Source organism: Syzygium oleosum, unplaced genomic scaffold (genome assembly GCF_021117445.2).
Source record: "Syzygium oleosum isolate NSW1041296 unplaced genomic scaffold, Sole_v2.1 Sole_v2.03, whole genome shotgun sequence".
Classification (NCBI taxonomy): domain Eukaryota; kingdom Viridiplantae; phylum Streptophyta; class Magnoliopsida; order Myrtales; family Myrtaceae; genus Syzygium; species Syzygium oleosum.
In genome coordinates, this window is record NW_026607487.1 from 7,093,608 (window position 1) to 7,113,113 (window position 19,506).

Consider the following 19,506-nt stretch of genomic DNA (forward strand, 5'->3'; position numbering starts at 1 on the left):
TTTTTGTTAACCCTCTTGTTATTTTACACCTAGTTCCACATCCATGCATAAACGCTTCTTTTATATTCTGGACTGATTTATGTATCGACATTTCTTCAGATCTAGACAAAAGTGACTACTTTTGGTGTCCTGCCATCGTACCAAAGCTGCGTCTTCTTGTGTATGGTTTTTCTGCGTCTTCTATGGTTGTCCCGTCTCTTAGTTCATGTTTTGAATGTATTGTAAGATTGGATATCAAATAGCATCATGTCAGACTCTGCAACTTTCCTTCAGTTATTTGTTTCAATTATATGTCATTGTGGATGGTTTGTCAGAATCTATGGTTTGTTCGTTTTTCTGTTTCAATTATATGTCATGGTCTCCTTTGTTTGATATGGACAAGAATTTATGACCGAAATGACGTAAAAATAGCGACGAATTTTGCGACGAATTTGCGATGAAATTTGCGACGAATTTTGCGACGGTTCGTCGCAAATTTTGCGACGAAATATTTGCGACGAATTTTGCGACGGATTGTATTCGTGGCTAATTTGCGACTAATTTTGCGACGAATTTTTTGACGAATTTTGCGACGAAATTTGCGACGAAATTTTTGCGAATTTGCGAATTTGCGACGAATTTTGCGACGGATAGCGTTCGTCGCAAATTTGCGACGAAATATTTGCGACGGATTGTATTCGTGGCTAATTTGCGACTAATTTTGCGACGAATTTATTTTCGTCGCAATTTTGTGACGAACTTTTAAATTTTCCGTCGCAAAATTTTGCGACGACCTAGTAGCGACGGAAAATTCCATCGCAAAATTTGTCGCAAATTCGATTTGCGACGGATTTTTTCAAATTTTCCGTCGCAAATTTCGTCGCTAATCTGGTGTTTTTTTGTAGTGTAACTCTACCTTTTTAATAGCCCCTCAAATCTTTTTCCAACTTCTCTAGTCGTGGATCCACACGATGCATGTAGGCACAACTAGTCTCTATCGATTCTTGAGATAGAGTAATTTTATTTGATCTCGCAATTTGGATTTCATTTCCTGTAAATTGCTTGAAAATTTTTTAAAGACACATATTGGCACGTGAATTGAAATTAGACAGTATTTTCTTGTATTAGGTTTTGAAAAGGAAGTACGGGTAACGTCACCGGTGATCCTCGTACCACGGCTCGAAATCTCGTCCGTGTACTTTCGTCTGGTTGTAAATGAACCTCGATTCCTTCTAGTGTTAGACAAGAAAGCTCACGATCCGTCCTTTGACAAATTCAGTGACATATGTTCCTTGACATTGACTTACACCATTGAAAAGTTGGTGGCATAGCTCTCTCTCTCTCTCTCTCCAATAGGAAATTTGAAGGAGTCTTGATATGGCATAGAAGTTAATCGTTAATGGTCCCCGTGCATACGAAGGTCGAGTCTAAATAGTTATCCAAATCCTCGTATCTTAGAAAATCTACGTGAGATTCTCTCTCTCCAATAGGAAATTTGAAGGAGTCTTGATATGGCATAGAAGTTAATCGTTAGTGGTCCCTGTGTACACGAAGGTCGAGTCTAAATAGTTGTCCAAACACTCGTATCTTAAAAAATCTACGTGAGATTCTTCTGACTAGGCCTGAACTTGGTTCGAGTCCAACCAGTTCGAGCCGAACTTTCTAAATAGCTTTGCCCAAGCCTGTCCATTATCGCCCTTTAGGCCAATTTGACTCGGCTTTGCCTGTGAACAGCTACATCAATGATCGGGTTTAATATGATATGTATTTAGTCTGTTCATGTAAGCATTCAAAAGTTGAACTTTGGATGTTGGTATGACAGCTCAATAGAAAAGACTAATGGTGAGCATTTATGAAAAGTACGGCGGTCGTGCCTTTCAGATTGGTAAATAGAGTTATTACTAATTCTCTTGTTTAAAGAGATCAAGGTTCTAAATCACTCATTATTCTACTTAAAAGAATCGACATTATTATTGATAACCATTGCATAGCCATTCGGAGAAGAGTTGAGATACATACAATTGTGCGAGCTAAACTAACAACATGAAGAAGTCAAGTTGAGCGGGATGACACTCAATTTACCGTCGAGAAGATGGATCTAAGGAGTGGAAGTCGATCCATTACTATCATTGAAGTCTGCTGCCAACCTTGCCGTCCTAGGAGCTGCCTTAAATAAAAGGTTTTGCGCTCAACTAGTTCTGTGAACAGCCAACCATAGCACTATAAAAATTTGGCCAGGTTCGATTTATGGTCAGCAAATGTCATACACTTGAGTGGCAAAGGAAAGCGAGAACGTACCTGTTTTTCTAGGTGTATTCGGACATACGATTCCCGCCCTAGGAGCTGCCTTAAGTAAAAAGGTTTTGCGCTCAACTAGTTCTATGAATAGCCAACCATAGCACTATAAAAATTTGGCCAGGTTTGATTTATGGTCAGCGAATGTCGTACACTTAAGTGGCAAAGGAAAGCGAGAACGTACCTGTTTTTCTAAGCGTATTCGGACATATGATTCCCGCCCTAGGAGTCGCCTTAAATAAAAGGTTTTGCACTCAACTGATCCTATGAACAACCAACCATTGCACTATAAAAATTTGGCCACGTTTGATTTATGGTGAGCGAATGTCATACACTTGAGCGGCAAAGGAAAACGAGAATGTACCTGTTTTTCTAGGCGTATTCAGACATATGATTCCTGCCCTAGGAGCTTCCTTAAACAAAAGGTTTTGTGCTCAACTAGTTCTATGAATAGCCAACCACATCACTATAAAAATTTGGCCAGGTTCGATTTATGGTTAGCGAATGTCGTATACTTGAGTGGCAAAGGAAAGCGAGAATGTACTTATTTTTCTAGGCGTATTGGGACATATAATTCCTGCCCTAGAAGATGCCTTAAATAATAGGTTTTGCGCTCAATTAGTCCTATGAACGGCCAACCATAGCACTATAAAAATTTGGCCAGGTTCGATTTATGGTCAGCGCATGTCACACACTTGAGCAGCAAAAGAAAACGAGAACGCACCTGTTTTTCTAGGCGTATTCAAACATACGAATTCCGCCCTATGAGCTGCCTTAATAAAATGTTTTGCGCTCAACCAGTTCTATGAACAGCCAACCATATCATTATAAAAATTTGGCCAGGTTCGATTTATGGTCGGCGAATACCGTACACTTGAGTGGCAAAGGAAAGCGAGACCATATCCGTTTTTCCAAGGCGTATTCAGACATATGATTCTCGCAAAAGATCAAGTTGGCGAAACAAAAAAATATATGGGTGATTTTAGACATAATGAAATAGTGGTGCCCACAAAATCTGAAAGTTCATTATTATCTAATATTATATTTCCATTGTCGAGCATCGAATATGGGCATTGCCAATTGGTGCTAGCTCAGTCTAAAATTAGGTCAAGAAGCAAGCGTGCGTGGGAAGCACTCGCCCCGCATTGGTGCTCTTTCCGGAATCAGTCACTCCTAAAGTTGGTAGAGATAAGGTGGTCCAATTGACTTTGCCCATTTAGAAATCTGGTCCTACTAAATTATAATTTCTATGGTTCCAAAACAATTTTTTGTTGTGCAAAAGGACAGGAGATAACTCCCATCTTGGTGATATAATCTTTATCTTTTCCCAATTCTTTCTTTTATTATAATGTTGGATGACGTTGATGGTCACCGATCAGGACCGCGAACGAATGGGTCGACAGTCATGCAATTGCGTGTGGCCTTAAACAAGCCTAACAATGCCACGTTAATAGCTCCGAGAGTAGGTCCATGATGGTGTTTAATTGTTTAATTGGGGATCTAATCTAAAATCAAGATGGGGACATGACAAAACTGTACTATTAATATATGTCCGGATTAACTTTTACTTTTTCGCGTTTTGCTTTCTCGAAAGCTCGTGGGGTACGCATTTTGACTTTTGCTGATTGAAAGTGCTTCAAACTTTCATAATATATTAATGTTAGGCGTATAAATTCTCGTACGCGTGTTTTGTAACCTTTTGAAATTAAGATAGTATTTCAAGTTTGGGCGAGAAAGCCAAAAATTACTTTTAAATTTCGTTATTCCGATTAGGGTGGAAAAAAAAATAATCTCAATGATTTCACCGGAAATGTAATTGAGATTAAAAAAAAATTGCTAGGCTAGGAAAATTGTAGCATACATCACTTCTATAAAGAAAACTCTACACAATCGGGTTTAATTCGCATTAAATTAAGGGTAGATAAGGTCGATCGTGGAAAAACGTATTTACACCGGCGGTGTATGCCCGATTTACTCAAATTCTGACCAAATAAACATGAGAAACAGGAGTAATATTGTTGAATGGGGCACCCCGATGGCTTCTAATTTTCCCTTCTTCTTTTTTCATGATAAATTCTCAAGTAGTGCAGATTCAAAGATGGGCATTTGGTCTTGAGTTTGTGATCCAATCCACAAGTCAAAGAAAATCACAACTTGAGGAGAGGCGTGTGCAACGAGAGCAGAAAAGGCAGAAAGGACAGAATCAGGAATCAGACCGAAGGAATATCTTCTGCGACTTTTGATTCTTGAAAAGCGACCCAATCGTTCAACACCATCATGCCATTTTCCAATCACATGCTTTTCAAGTTTATGTCATTTCTCATCTGCCTTTGAATAAAGAGGGCTACAAGAAAAATCAGCAGAAAGAAGAGGACCATCATGTCGTTCTCTAACCAGTTAGGTCTTCACAATAATTTACAGTAGGGAAACAGATGAAGGAGGGCAAAATATACCAAGCATCTCATATCACCTTGCTCACAGAGAGAGAGGTCCTATGGAAAGGGTTTAAACATGTGCTGTTCTTTTATTGCAGGAGCATACACCAGTAGCAAAATTAACATAGAATAATGTCTACAGATGGCTGGCAAGAAAAAATGTCTATCGACAATATGTAGGGCTAAAATGAGAGAGAGAGAGAGAGAGAGAGAGAGAGAGAGAGAGAGAGAGAGAGAGAGAGAGGTCCTATGGAAAGGGTTTAAACATGTGCTGTTCTTTTATTGCAGGAGCATACACCAGTAGCAAAATTAACATAGAATAATGTCTACAGATGGCTGGCAAGAAAAAATGTCTATCGACAATATGTAGGGCTAAAATGAGATAGACAAGACCAAAAGCTTTCACCTAGAGAACAGCTAAAGCGAGACTCAACAATTCAAAAACTCAATTGGCCGGAGGGATGGAAAAACAATCAAGAATACCCAAACGGTAGGCGACTCATAGAGGCTGTGTCGAGCAGTGATCAGTGCGAAGACATAAACCGTGAAAAACCAGTAGGAGTCCAAGCGTTTGGGCACCATTATGCCAATAAGGATGTTGATTCTCAATTCATGTTGTGAGGCCCCCTAAGAATTTGAGTTTTTCGACACGATATCAAAATGCCTTGCCGACATCAACAAGATGACAGCTAACTTATAGCAGAAGTCTCTCAACCAACTTGTCGACTAAAGGCAAAGTCTAATAGATTGGCGCATGACAGCAGGTCATACCATATATGTCATCCCAACTCGGATGATATTCATGTGAGGCGCGCTCATATTTGCTGCTCCTGCTCTACAATTTCGCCTCATGAATCCATAGAAGTAGTTTATAGCAAGTTTCTTGATAAACCAAGATTCTTTCCTCGCCCTCACATCCCCGTGAGCAAGCAAATAAGTAAAACCCGAATCCATGGCTTCTCTTAGAGCTGAAAGCTCATAGTCTAAGCTCGGGTCTTCATCCGAAGCCATGGCACTAGATGGCAAAATCGATACACCATCTTCTGAGGTCGAAGTGCCCGCCTCCTCCAGTCTCTGCGCCTGCATGAGTGGGACTCTGAGCTCTTCCATTCCATCTCCGCTCCGAGTTCCGGAGCCCCTGGACCCCACTGACATACTGTCAAACTCCATCTGTAGATTGCTCTCTAGAGCCAGATCTTCAGCCTCCCTTCTCAAAAACTTCTCAAGGCTTTCAGCTAGAAGCTGCTCAAACGCATGGTGATCTTCCTTCCTTACATCTTTATAACCATATCGGGCTACACAACGGAACATGTGGTAGTCTTTAGGGCAAACTCTTCGAAATAGGAACCTTTCCTCTTGAGGAACCACAGGCACAGGCACATACTTGATGCACACGAAGACTATAGTGGAGTGGATTGCTGGTAGGCTCAACAAGAACTGTCCGAAAATGGATGGAATGCCTTGAACAAGCTCGTTGTAAAGCAAGCCAATACCCGGTACTCTTAGGGTGCCAAGGCTTGACCCAAGTTCAAGCATGAAATCCATGGATATTTTTTCCCTGACCTCACTCCGGTACTTCAACACACTCCCATAGTTCCAAATGTACATCACGCAGAGGAAGCATGAAGCAAAGACGAGTGGGAGCCAACCACCTTCCATAACTTTTGATAGAACCGCACATAAATAAATGAACTCCACTGATCCAAATATCAGGGGGAAGCATAGAGCGAGAAACAGATTTGTCTGCCAGATCAGAAGCATCACCAGTGTCACCAAGATCGTGCTCACCATCATGACACCTACTTCAGCTATGCCTACAAGTTCATAAATCGCATTAGTAACTGAGTAAGATCCTTTCCTAGCTAGCATAAAGTAACCGCAAGAATTGTTGTAAAAACTAGCCAATATGCAGGTAAACAGGTTTTCCTATACAGCTTGACAGAGAAAAAGGCAATTTTAAGGTTTGGGGATGTCATGTCCCAAAGACGGACGATGAAACAATTGTCAACAGTACATTCATCAGTTTTAAGAAGATTATGAGAGGCAGCAACAAAGCAATGATGCAAACACAGCTAGCAAGACAGATTTTGTTACAGGTAACTAGCACAGGAAATTGAGAATGCAATAAAACAATAATTAGGGAAAGATGAGTACAACATGAAACTCCCATGAGCTCTCATCATTCTCTAGGCGCACATATTAGCAAGTTATGGCAAGCAGAAAGAGAAGTAAATAGAGAAAGATGCTTAACCATATGCATTTGCAATGTCCGTGGTGCTCTGAAATATCGACACAACCACTATGCACATAATCATCAAGAACCAATTGATCACGGGGATGTAAATTTGTCCCATTCGCCTCTTTGAGGTGTGGACTATCTTCAGCCTCGGGAAGCATCCAAGAGCCATAGATTGCTTAACACATGAAAATGTAGCGGATATCATTGCTTGACTGGCGATCATGGCAGCAAAAGTGGCAATCACAAAGACTGGCCAGAAAAGACTATCTGCATTTTATAAGCACAAAAGAGCACTCAAAATTCAAACACAGCTAAGCAGAAGCCTAAAGCATGATTATCCTCTGTGTCGGAAGTGTCACCTGGCACAGAGTCGTAGAAAATTCTTTCAGCTGAATTTGGGTACTTCATTAGGTAGGCAGCTTGGCCCAAGTAAGCCAAGAGGATGCAGGGAAACACCACAGATGTGAAGGCAATCTATAAAAAAATTGGTACATTAGGTACAAGTCTTTATTAAGATAAACCGCGATTGGTAAATGGCATGAGATATTGTGTAGTCCAAAAGAAAACCTGTATAGATCGCACTGAGAAATGGCCCAAATCAGCAAACATTGCCTCAGATCCTGGAAAAAAATTCACACGAGCTTAGTCTTTTTTCCCTTATACCTTTTGTCTTATTGCTGAATAAAGACAGATCTCTCAAACAATGTGATCTAGTACACCGGAAACGTACAAGAATGTAGAGTAAATAAAATCAAAAACAAAAGCTGATATACTATGACTACACATAATCTAAGTGAAGGCCAAAATAAACTAGCAGTCTTTTATTTTTGATACCTCATAGGGAGAGTGTTGTATTAAAGCCCTGTGGGTGGCAAACATAGCAGTGTTAGCTAAGGAACTTGGCAGATCGCTCAACCACTTGCATCTAGACTGTTTCACAAAACTAACCAAATGGACCATTTGTTTCGTTCCGTTTTTTTTTTGTCTCCTTCTAACTACATAGAGGTATCCAACAAAGGAAGGGAGATGGATGCCCCGAGAGTGTGGTTACGGCACTTAAACAACTGAGGAGTTAGGCCTCATCCTCAGGGGACCATCCAGAAAATGTTCCAGTTGAAGATACATTTCTTTCTACAGCAAGACTCTGCGCACTTAAAACTTTCCTTTACTGTTATTTAAGCTAAAGAAACTTAAACCAATTATATTGCTTGCTCTCTAGGAAAGTTTGAATTAATGATTGCACAGAAATTGCTAGCTAAGATCTACTAGATTGGAAGGAACAAGGAAACTGAAATGGGCATATTAAGTCTGAAATAGTTCTCTTAGTTTAGCAGCTCATATGTACCTGTAATACAGAGAACACAACCTCCGAGTGCTGACCATGCAGCTCCACTGTTATCTTTAAAGAAGAAATAAATGTAAGCAGGATTCACTGCCCTTAAGACTGATACATCATGCTTTACAAGGTTGTAAATTCCAATAGATCCCAGGGAAAAGAACCACAAAGCAAGAATAGGAGCAAATAAGAAGCCCACTTTGCCAGTCCCGAATCGTTGTATGCTGAATAGTGCCACTAGTATCACAATTGAGACAACAACCACAGCACCTGCGGAACGATCATTGCAAACTGTCATTATCGATCATCTGCCAGATCTCTAGAGAAATCTAAAAAACAAAGGATGTAAGATGAGTCCCCTAAATTTCATACACATTTAAGAATCTGCTTGTCATGATTGTCTGTTGTTTGAATTAAAAAGAGTTCTAACCACTAAATGGAATTCTTTTGGCAATCAAGCATAATTTTCTGAAAGCATTAAATGGAAATCTTTAGGGGATCAATCATAATTTTTTTGAAACTATCAAATCATGCAAGATGGGACAAAGAGAGCTCCTTTTCAAGGGATTATATCAAGTAAACTTGGCAAACAATCTCAGCCTAGGCTCCCTCGGGTCTGTCCATAGAAATTCATAATGAGATCTTGTAGCAACAATCCCATTCTTCACTAACAGAGGATGTCTGCTACTCAATCCTTTTCCCAATTTCAGAGACTTTCACGAATAGAAGTTTAGAGATGTAAACAAAAGTACCCACCTGTTCCAAATCCTTCTAATTCACCCTGCAGCCCACTCACAGCAGACATCACTGCAATAAAGATGGTATCCTAATCAGATATTTCAGTCAGTATGGTCTCAAGTGCATGTGTAGAAATATAAGGATAAAATGTCGCCTAATCATGTAACCAAAACTTAATAAATTTAATCTACAAGTAACCATGAAAGTAAACATGAAATTTTTAAAACAAACTTGTACTTGTCAAAATCAAGATTCAAATTGCTCCAAACTTGTGACTTGCAAGCTGTGGATTCCGTATTAAGATTTATTGAATAATTACCAGTCCATGAATATTTGTGGACAAAAAATGATGCATCACAAGATCATGTGTTTCAAGCTAAAATGGAACAATGATATCATGCAATCAATACAGGGGCAACTTCTCAAAGTAAGTGCTAGGGGTCTCTACTTATTAAGTTATAACTGTCCTCTATTCTTCTTGACTGAAGAGGTCAAATAAACTGGAGCCCATTCTGCAAGATCTAGTTGTAGATAGGCCATTTTCCCCATCACGAACATTGACTGACATATATTTTTGAATCTTCATATAACAGAATCTAAAATTTTGATGTGAAGGATGCACCTGGTCGATCTATTTTCCTACTTTTTGTCCTCTATATTAAGCATCTCATGTCTGTCTACTGATTCGATGTTGAATATTATGACTGTCTTCACTAGAACCAGAACACGAATAAATCAGATGTTACATTTTAAAAAAGTAAGTCGGTTCCAAAATTGCCTATCCACATGTAGGCTTCATGTAATTAACCCTATAAAATCTTTATACAACAAATGACAGAAAGGCATGTGAATTTCGCAAATTGTGAGGTGCTAAGGGAATCATGTCTTCAAATTTACATTGCAGAGTGCCAGATATTTTGAGGGAAGACACTTTTGAGAAACTCTTTCTGTGATAGCACATTTTTAAGAACTGAAACAATGGGAAGAGCTCAACAAAATCTTCTTGTTTGAAGAATTTAAGGAGAAAAGCATCCATTTTCCCTTGTATACAGAATTCGATTGAAAATAAAGCTAGATTAATAATAGAATGAGAAATTATGAAATGAGCAGAATAGGAGGAATGGTCTTGCTGCTAGTTTTAGATAACACAAGCATTCTCAAGCACTTTGGATTCCGACAGGCCATGACAAAGTTGGGCAGAGTGAAACAGCCAAGCAATTGTAGTAATGGCTGTTATTTCGCAGAATATATCCTGCTCAAATAAGCTGTTGATGATGCATGATCAATGGCTATCGCAGACCTAATCCTTCAACTCATAAGTGAATGTCATACCTGATATTGCTGGGGTGAGAATGCCATCTCCTATAATCATGGAAGTTCCCATTAGAACCAAAAGCAAGAGGAGGGTTTTTAATGATGATCTGTTTTCAAGAGTTTCTTTTATGTTCAAGGCCCTCTCTAGCTCAGGGGTTGGCAGTTTAAGCCTGAAACTTGAGATTTGCTCATCGGCAGGTTGACGATTGGGCAACATATTTACATTAGCATATCTGCAGATTAAAGAGTATAGGGCAAAAGTACCTCCTACAATAAAGTAAGGACAAAGAAGTCCGTGAGGGAAACTATTTGCAATCAAACGGTTGGAGAAGAAACAACTCAACAATCAAAGTCGCTTTACCTTCCCCATTATCATTGGCTTTCAGCACGACAAAAACGTATTTGGCTAAGGGAATGAGAGCGATGGTGTACATGACCAACGATAAAGCACCCAAGACGTCAACATCGGACTTGATGGTCACCTTGCTGAATACATCAGCAAACACATATAAAGGACTTGTGCCCATGTCTCCATAAACGACGCCAAGTGTTTGAAATGCCAAGGCAAGAGTTTGCCAAACAGAAGGGTCCTGATTCGTTGAAGCAACAGAGTTCAGTAAAGAATAATTGCAATGGGCTCTTCTCCTCACTGATTGGTATAATCAGCACATACATACATGCTCGAACAGCGTGTACAGACAGCAAGCTTAGATTATGCTATGAGCATCTGTAGATGTGCAATAGTCAGCAGGCTACAGCTAACAAATGAGATATAGCCGTAGTTCCATTTGGAGCTTATCGGCGGTGCCTCTGGCTCTCGCAATTCACTCAACAAGAGACTCTCTTGCTCAAGTTGATGATTCTTGGATAACAACCCGTTTTTGCCAAAAAGCCACACTAATCAAACTGCTTCTAAGGGTGCAAGCTCTAATCACAGACAATTGCAAGCCACCTCAATTAACATATCACATACTAAGCATAAAGATGAAATCTTTTCCCTAGATCACAAACCATCCCACCCGCCAGAGAAAGGAGGACAAGAACACTCTGATTAATTGCAGGTTTATTCACGACACAAATTGCAGGACAAGTCAAGTGAATTAGCGGGGCATATCTCGCTCTTGGAAAAAAACACAAGAGGTCGAACTACATGAATGCATTGACCTTAGGGTGATGCCCATGAGCACCGGCAATCTCCATGGCCTCCACATCGAAGGAGTCGACCCGCTTGGGCTTCTTCACGAGCCGCCTTCTCATGGTACCATGACCTTGGCCGTCCCTTGACTCGTTCTCCCCGAGCCAACCCCAGGATGCCGACTCCGAATCCACCTCATTCCCATCGACCCACCTCGATCCGTCACCACCACTCGCACTGCTCCCCAACCCCGCGCTGCTCTCTTCAATCCCATCCTCTTCTTCCATTTTGCCCCCCCCTCGCAGATTCTCCTCAAACCCCGAAATGCAAGAAGACTCACACCCAGTTGAAAGAGCCGCTTAAAACGTGCAACCCCCGCTCAAATCCTCGATACCCATCAGCCAAGAGACCTCGACAGAAGCTGCCACGCACAGGGCAACCCTGTTTTTTTTTTTTTTCGATAGTCCAATCAGCGCGGTTCTGCGGCGGGGTGATAACCCTTTTCTCGGATATTCCTTGTTCTTGGAGCGCGTCTCGTGATCCTTTGCCGAAGGGTGGCGAAGACAGACGGGCGACAATCAACAGCGACCTGAGCTCATGGAAACCGGAGTTGAATCCAACAACACCTGCACTTCCAATTTCTCACGGCGAAGCAAAAGGGTGCCCAAGAAAAGGACAAAGGCATCATTATTTAGATGCAGCCAGGCAGCAAGCGTCGACAGGTGGCGTGCGCGTGCGGCGTCTCATCTCCTGCTTCGCCCACCCATGTGGGCGGACTGACGAGAGAATGCGAAACACAATTTCATCGTGCGGCGCTGCCTTAGATCTCCCTCCTGTTGGTCTCCCTCGTGCTTGGATTCGCGGCGTCGTACGGAGGAGCGGATCCCCCCGTTTGTTACAAAGGGTATGGAGATCCAAGAAACTACGAAGATCCAATCTTTCTTTGGATCACCAACCTCGTTATTACAGGAATCTTGCAGAATACCAAATTGTCTATTTCTCGTGGTACTCACGAATATACCCTTAAATCCTCCCCTTCGAGGCTTGGTTCGGTTACCTCGATCTTCTGAGCCAGCTCGCAACATGCGCAATTGTCTAAATCTGACCGAAGTAACAAACATATCACACGGACCATATGATTTGGTTTGTCATGCCAAGTCGGCCTAGACATGTTAAACGGGTGGGTCGGGTCGGGTCGGGTTTGGGTCTGGATCGGGTCATAAATGGTCCGACCTAAATTGACCCATTAACCCGTTTATGACCCATTTATTCATAGTGTAAATATCCCGACTCATACTCGACCCGACCCATACCCGACCCGACCTATATTGCTAAAACACTTTTATATTTAACATAATCTAGGAATACTCGTTTCTTATGATTTTTTTAAAAAAATTATACTGCTAAAATATTTTATGCAATACAAAGCTAGTGAAATTTTTTTATAATTTTGTTTAAATTGAGGTTCTGTTTGTTTTACGAAAAATGAGACATTTCTAGAAAATATTTTTCATAAAGTCATTATCCAAGAAAATAAAAAAAATTTAATATTTTTTTATTTTTTAAATCGAATTTTTAATTAATTTTTAATTAATTTTTTTCCTTTATTTTTGGCTGATCGTCGGCCGCCGTGGCCGGTGACCGACCACAGGCGAGGCTCTAGCCTCGCTGATCTGGCGAGACTCGAGCTCGGCCGAGGCCGGCGAGCTCGAGTCTCGCTAGATCGGCGAGGCTAGAGCCTCGCCACAGGTCGGCGAGGCTGGAGCCTCGCCGGGATCGGGCGAGCCTCAAGGTCGCCGGAATCGGGCGAGCTCGAGCTTCGCCGGCCTCCGGCGAGGTCGTCCCGCCCCGGTGGCCGTCGCCGTGGCCGACCACTGGCCGAAATAAAAAAAAAAGAAAAAGAAAGAAGAGAAAAGAAAAAAGAAAAAACAAAAGAAAAAGAGAAAAAAAAATAAATTTCTATTTTTTTTAAATATTTTTGTAAAGAGGGAGAAAGTGTGTGGATGGGTAAAGTAGGTGGGTTGGACATGGGTTCCAAACTCAACCCATTTAGACCCATTTATCTTTAAGCTTTAAAATTTAAAACCCATTTAAGGTTGACTCTTTAAAATTAAAGTGACTCATATATGACCCATTTATTTTTAAATGGGTCATATATGGGTTTAAGACCCATTTTGACACCTCTAGCCGTGACCAACGTACGGTGCCGAGGTGATCAATACTCTTCTTTTTTAAATTGGTCGTTATGGGTTCGATAAAATGTTTAGGCATAAAATTGTCGTTTGTTAATAAAAATATTTGTCAATTATTTCAAGCGATATAAACGATTGTTTTAAAGCAAAATATCTCTCGAATCGTTCATCTTTCGCGAAACGAACGGAGCCTAGAACTCAACCATTTATGCATCGTGCGATAGGACAATAAGCACTATAAGCAGCGATCACCTATGATCCTCATAGAAATCGAGGCTAAAGCCAAAATGGATATTGGGTGCGCATGAATACCATTCTGTGCCCGGGCGCTATTTCTAAACAGAAATGATTTATTTTGATTCTATGCCCGGAAACAATTTCTGAGTATTTGAAGGTGTTTGATAAACTGTCCAAAATTTCTATTCCTAGAGTAGAAAAGAACAGAAATGCGTTTGGTAACTACACAAAATTTCTGTTCCCAAATAATATTTTAATAATATTTTGAATTGTTTAATTTTTTTTTTCTTTCTACTTTCTTCTTTGGCCATGGCCGGCGGAGGCGAGGGTCGCCCTCACCGGCGAGGGCGAGGGCTGGACCCTCGCTGCCTGGGCGAGGCGGCCTTGCCCAGAGACAGCGAGGCTCGGCCTCGCCCAGATCTGGCGAGGTCGAGCCTCGCCGTCGCGACCCAAGGCAAGGTCGGCCGCGGGTGGGTCGCGACGGCGAGGCTCGGCCTCGCCAGATCTGGCGGCCGAGGCCTCGCCGTCTCGGGCTAGGCCGACCTCGCCGCATCGCGACGGACGGCGAGGCTCGGCCTCGCTCGATCTGGGTGAGGCCGCCTCGCCCGGGCGGCGAGGGTCCGGCCCTCGCCCTCGCCGGTGAGGGCGACCCTCGCCTCCGCCGTCGCGACGGACGGCGAGGCTCGGCCTCGCTCGATCCCGGGTGAGGCCGCCTCGCCCAGGCGCGAGTCCGGCCCTCGCCCTCGCCGGTGAGGGCGACCCTCGCCTCCGCCGGCGGCCGGCGAGGGCCGTGACGCCCTCGCCGGCCCTGGGCTGTGGCCGACCCAGCCGAGGGATGAACAACACAAAAATAAGAAAAGAAAAAAAAGAAAAAGAAAAAGAAAACTGATTCTCAAAATTGTGACGAGAAATAAGAAGCAACTTTTTTTTACTTCTTGCTTCTCTTCCAAAACTGTTTCTCGGTATAAATTTTTGCAAAAATGTGCCAAGTAACAAAAAATTTACCAAACGCATTTCTGTTCACAAACTATTTCTGGGAACAAAAGAACAGAAATTTTCACTATTTGGCACGTTACCAAACGGGCCCTAAAAGACTTGTTTTGACGAGTCATATTGCTTGTAACATCGTTTCGCGCGTTCAGTTAATGCTTTCTCGCCTCTGAAGCTGCAGGCATCAAACCCATTTTTAAGAATTTTTTCTGGGTCGAAACCCATTTTTAAGATTTTTTTTGTTTTGGTTCTAAACCCATTTTTGAGATCGAAAAGTTGTTTTGTGAACCACCATTGCTCGTCGGTCAAATTTTGGTCAACCCTAGATCGATGGCTTGTTTTTCGGGGGAAAGTAGGGCAAAATTTGAAATGGCCACGAACGATCCAAGAGGGGGGGTGGCCGCTAGTATTACGGGGTTGATTGAAACAGCATTTGAAATTTGAATAGGTAGGATAACGACTGAACAAGATGCAAGTATGGCACTTGGGCCTTGCGTCGATATCTCCTTCGTCCGGCTTCGCGTCGACTCGGGTCGGGTTTTCATTCAGATCGTAGTGCTTGCAAACTCCAATTTCATCCGATATGTTCGAAATTTGGGCTTTGCATATTTTTGGCGGAAATAAATGATTCGGAAAATTATTGTCCGAAAAAAATGATCGCCTATATTATTTGAAATAATTAGCTAATGAAAAATATTTTCATTATCGACGACAATTCATGTCTAAACATTTTCGTGAATAATAGAATTTTTTTTTTGTAAATTAATTTCTATAACCGATATAAATGATCATATTTTAGGTTTCATTTTTTGCAGGACAAACGGAGCATTAGAGATCACAGAGTTCTCAACAATGCGCTAGTCTTGAAGGCCAAAAAATTAACCGTCGGATCTTGGTGGCGAAACGGGCATCAAAAGTATTGCTTTGACGAGAAAAATTCGTTTTCGAGGTTGATTAATTGATTTCGTACAATTTCGCCTATCTGTCAATAATCGATCAACGTTTGGCCAACCCTCGACATATTATTTAGCTTTTTGAAAAGCGAGATAAAATTTTAGGTGTCAACACACGCCGCGGATAAAGAGGACGACCGAGGAACAAATTTTACATTAGTGAAACATTCTCTCGGCTAGGGTTTCTTTCCCTTACGTTAGATGTTGAACGTGGCCTGTACCTAAAAGCCCATTGGGCCTTGAGTACATCCCAAGCCCACATTCAATTGACACTGACGGATCAAGACCGAGTTGGGCCTTTCCCTCGGCCCACGTGACCCGTCATCTTCGGTTCAGCCCATCGAGATTACAAATCCTCATCGGCGCGAAATTTTGCATAGGCTAGCCGACGAGAAACGTGATGGACAAAACCAATCATTATAACGGAAGAATCGTGCGGATATTCGTGTTTTGTAATGGCGCAAAAATATGGTTGTCGTAGATATGGCGTGACCGGTCTGATAGAATGAGATGGAATCCCGAGCTAAACGGTTCTTCACATAGCAGCTTGTCGAGCTTTTCTCTGCCAATGTTTGTAATAAAAGTTCTCAGCTCGTTAGCATCTACGAACCAACTCGAATCTCATCGCGTAAAAACGTTCGAAGTCCAAAATTCGTCCGAAGCTTTGCTGAAAGGCCGTGCTGCCGACCCCGATCGCATGTTAAGGGATTACATATATGACGAGCCATATCCACATGCCACGAGAAACTATCGGATGGCTTATAGACCACGTGGACCGACGCCATCTCGATCATCGGTTACGCGGTTCCCACCGCGCGGGACGTGCGCGTAGGTAAGAACAATCACAAATTTTGGCAGCCTTTTCTTTTTTTTTTTTTTTTGGGGGGGAGCATTATCTGCTGCACCCTTTCGACTTCCTCGATGGGAAGCCATTGTGAATGCCCAACCCAGAACAAGAAGACAACCCTCTAACCAAATGTTGTGCACAAGCTCCAATGTGCCCTTTGAGCTCCACATCCGAATGCATGGAACATAAAGGGCAAAAAAACGAGCAAAAACAAAACAAGAAAAACAAGAAGAAGAAAGTTGGCCATCCAATCAGGCCCCGCCACGCACAGATATTGATGCCAAGCACGTGCGCCTCACGTGCTGGCTGCTCGACGCCTGTGAAGCAGAGAGAGGAGGTCGACAAAGAACTCCCGGCTCAACTCCCTGGCTTGCGGTACCAAGCACCATTCTCTCTTCTTCTCTACCACTTTCTAAGTATTTCAAGCATACAGATCAGAGAGAGAGAGAGAGAGAGATTGGTATTTGGCGTTTGCTATGGACCCAACAGAACTAGACAGATAATCACACGTTTCCATTGCGACCGACGTGCCGTGCGACAATCGATAATGAAAAGTTCCTTAAGAAAAGGTTTAATGTCGTCATTCTCCTTCGAACTAATTATTATGGGTGTCGTGTGTTTGAAGAATTCGTGAGATGAGCGGTACGTTCTCGTTACGTAAGGCGCCGATGGATACGGCACGTGATAGCTATCAAACTGTCTTTCTTTCCCGAGCTCCCGTCGCGACAAGGGTTCGCGTCTACTGTTAGGCCTTGCGGGGTCATCTTCTTCCTCTGCAATGCTGCTCTTTTAATTTTTCCTCATGAGAGCATGATTCTGAAAACCAATTAATTGCAGCAATTCTGGTGCAGCACCCCCATTTGCGTGTGGTGGAGAGACCTTGGCAAGCTTGTGAATTATGCATCTATAACTCCAAAAGTGACAACCTAAGCAGAAAAGGCAAGACCGTTTGCAGCAACTTTACCTGCCAGTGTCCTCATGGTCCCCAAAGTGATCAAGCACTTAAAATTGACATTTACCTACCAAATGTATTGCATGAGTCCATTCGCATTAAACAAGCGCATAGGCAAGCAAGTTAAACAACGCAAGTAGATGAACGATGATGTCTTTCGAGGAGTTTTGTGGGGGTCCAATGTGGTTTGGGGCTTGGCCCACTAAAGGCAGTCATCTTGCTGGTGCCAACCTTAGGAACTCATTGAATTCGTTGAGGAACACAGATGCAAGATGCCACAGCTCAGATATGTTATGCAGATATCAGAGGATTAGGAGCAATGGGTGTCATGCAGATACCAGAGAATCCAGTTCAAGAGAAGCATGATGCATCGACATGGATGTTTTGTAAAGAAAAAAACATGTTGTAGGCATTGGGGAGAACAAACAGCATCTCACCCACTCCAGGGTTCTTTCCTACATGTGCAATCCCTTCTGTAAAGAACACATTTTCAGGATTAAGCACTATGGCCAATCGATTGATATTGAAATGACTTTGTTGGGGACATTGGGCAGTGAATGAAACGATTAGAGGGTTTCTTTCTTTCTCTCCCAAGAATCATAGCATGGTTGGTGGTTAGGGGGAAGAGGTGAAGGAGAGTGTGACTGATTTGCTAAACAATTCATGAGCTGCAACATCAAACTTTCGCAAGTGTCCCTATCTCTCTAGATGTCCCCACATATCTCAGTCGTGTTGTCCTCGATTGCACTGTGCTTAGATGCCTATTCCATCTCTCTCCATGATTGTGAGTCCCTTTCAGTACTCTGTGGGTTAAAGGAGCTTGCATCATAAAAAAAAGCCTACCCCACCAAGGTGGATCAATCATGGCTCTCTCTCTCTCTCTCTCTCTCTCTCTCTCTCTCTTGCATGGAACAGCCTACCCAAAAAGAAAAAGAAAAAACAAGAACTTGATCTTGTCATGAGTCTAATTGTCTTGATTTCTTAAGTTCCACAAGACAAATTAGGAAAGCTTCCTTCATGTAGCTTTTGCTGTCATGATTTGATGTCCTAAACTAATCTTATTCTTAATCAGTCTGCTTTTCGTGAGATCTCTGCACTCAAGAGAATGTTCTGAGCACCATAGATTATGTGTCAAGAGATTAGTTGACATTGCATGACAAAACTGACCTTAACACATTGGCCACTCAACCTCCCTTATACCAGCCGACCCAAGTCTTAACAGGTTCTTAGCATCAGCTGATCAGTCTCATTCTTCAGGGACCCCTCAATGAATTTCAGTAAACGTGTCAATGGAGGGAGTCTGTCAATGTGAATACAAGTTGGCTCTTGGTTGTCCAACCAGTGGTAGCTCCGCTTTTGTGCATGATGTTGATGGGTGATGGAGGTGGTGATGAGAGTGAAGGAGACTTTGATGACAAGAGATGTCAATAACAAGATCTCATGATCATCTTTCTTTTTAGGTAAAAGGACACTATAAGTGCCATAAGTTGTGTACGGAGATCACTTTGGTGCCATAATTTTTTTTCGGATTACTTTGGTGCCAACTTTTTGAAAAACGATCACTTTAGTGCCACGTCTTGACATGTGCCTAGAAATCGACGTGGCTCTTTTTTTATTAATTTCCGATGCTGACATGGCTCACCGGAAATCTGACGTAGCTCTTTTTTTGGCCGGAGTCACTAAAGTGATCTCTTTTCCTCCGATTTGGCACCAAAGTGATCCGAAAAAAAGTTATGGCACCAAAGTGATCTCCGTACACAACTTATGGCACTTATAGTGTCCTTTTGCCTTTCTTTTTATGTACATCATGGGGTTCAGCATGGAAAATCCATAGGACAAAGGGGCTTAGCCGTCGCGGGACCCT

At 42.2% G+C, this 19,506-nt stretch overlaps 1 protein-coding gene across 2 annotated transcripts; it reads right to left on the minus strand.

Annotated features, from left to right (window-relative positions):
- Positions 1-4,961: 4,961 nt before the first annotated feature.
- Positions 4,962-12,540, minus strand: LOC115687458 (putative potassium transporter 12). 2 transcript variants are annotated; one of them, XM_030613041.2, is made up of 9 exons: positions 11,501-12,539; positions 10,698-10,926; positions 10,355-10,603; positions 9,041-9,091; positions 8,294-8,554; positions 7,516-7,568; positions 7,308-7,422; positions 6,961-7,215; positions 4,962-6,523 (listed from the first exon to the last, which is right to left on the minus strand). In XM_030613041.2, exons 1-9 carry the CDS (start codon positions 11,756-11,758, stop codon positions 5,475-5,477), a joined length of 2,520 nt encoding a protein of 839 aa, XP_030468901.1. In that variant the 5' UTR covers positions 11,759-12,539; the 3' UTR covers positions 4,962-5,474. The 2 variants fall into 2 exon arrangements, with proteins under 2 accessions (XP_030468901.1, XP_056165441.1); XM_056309466.1 differs by lacking the exon at positions 9,041-9,091 and having other exon boundaries at positions 11,501-12,540.
- Between the last annotated feature and the right edge of the window lie 6,966 nt (positions 12,541-19,506).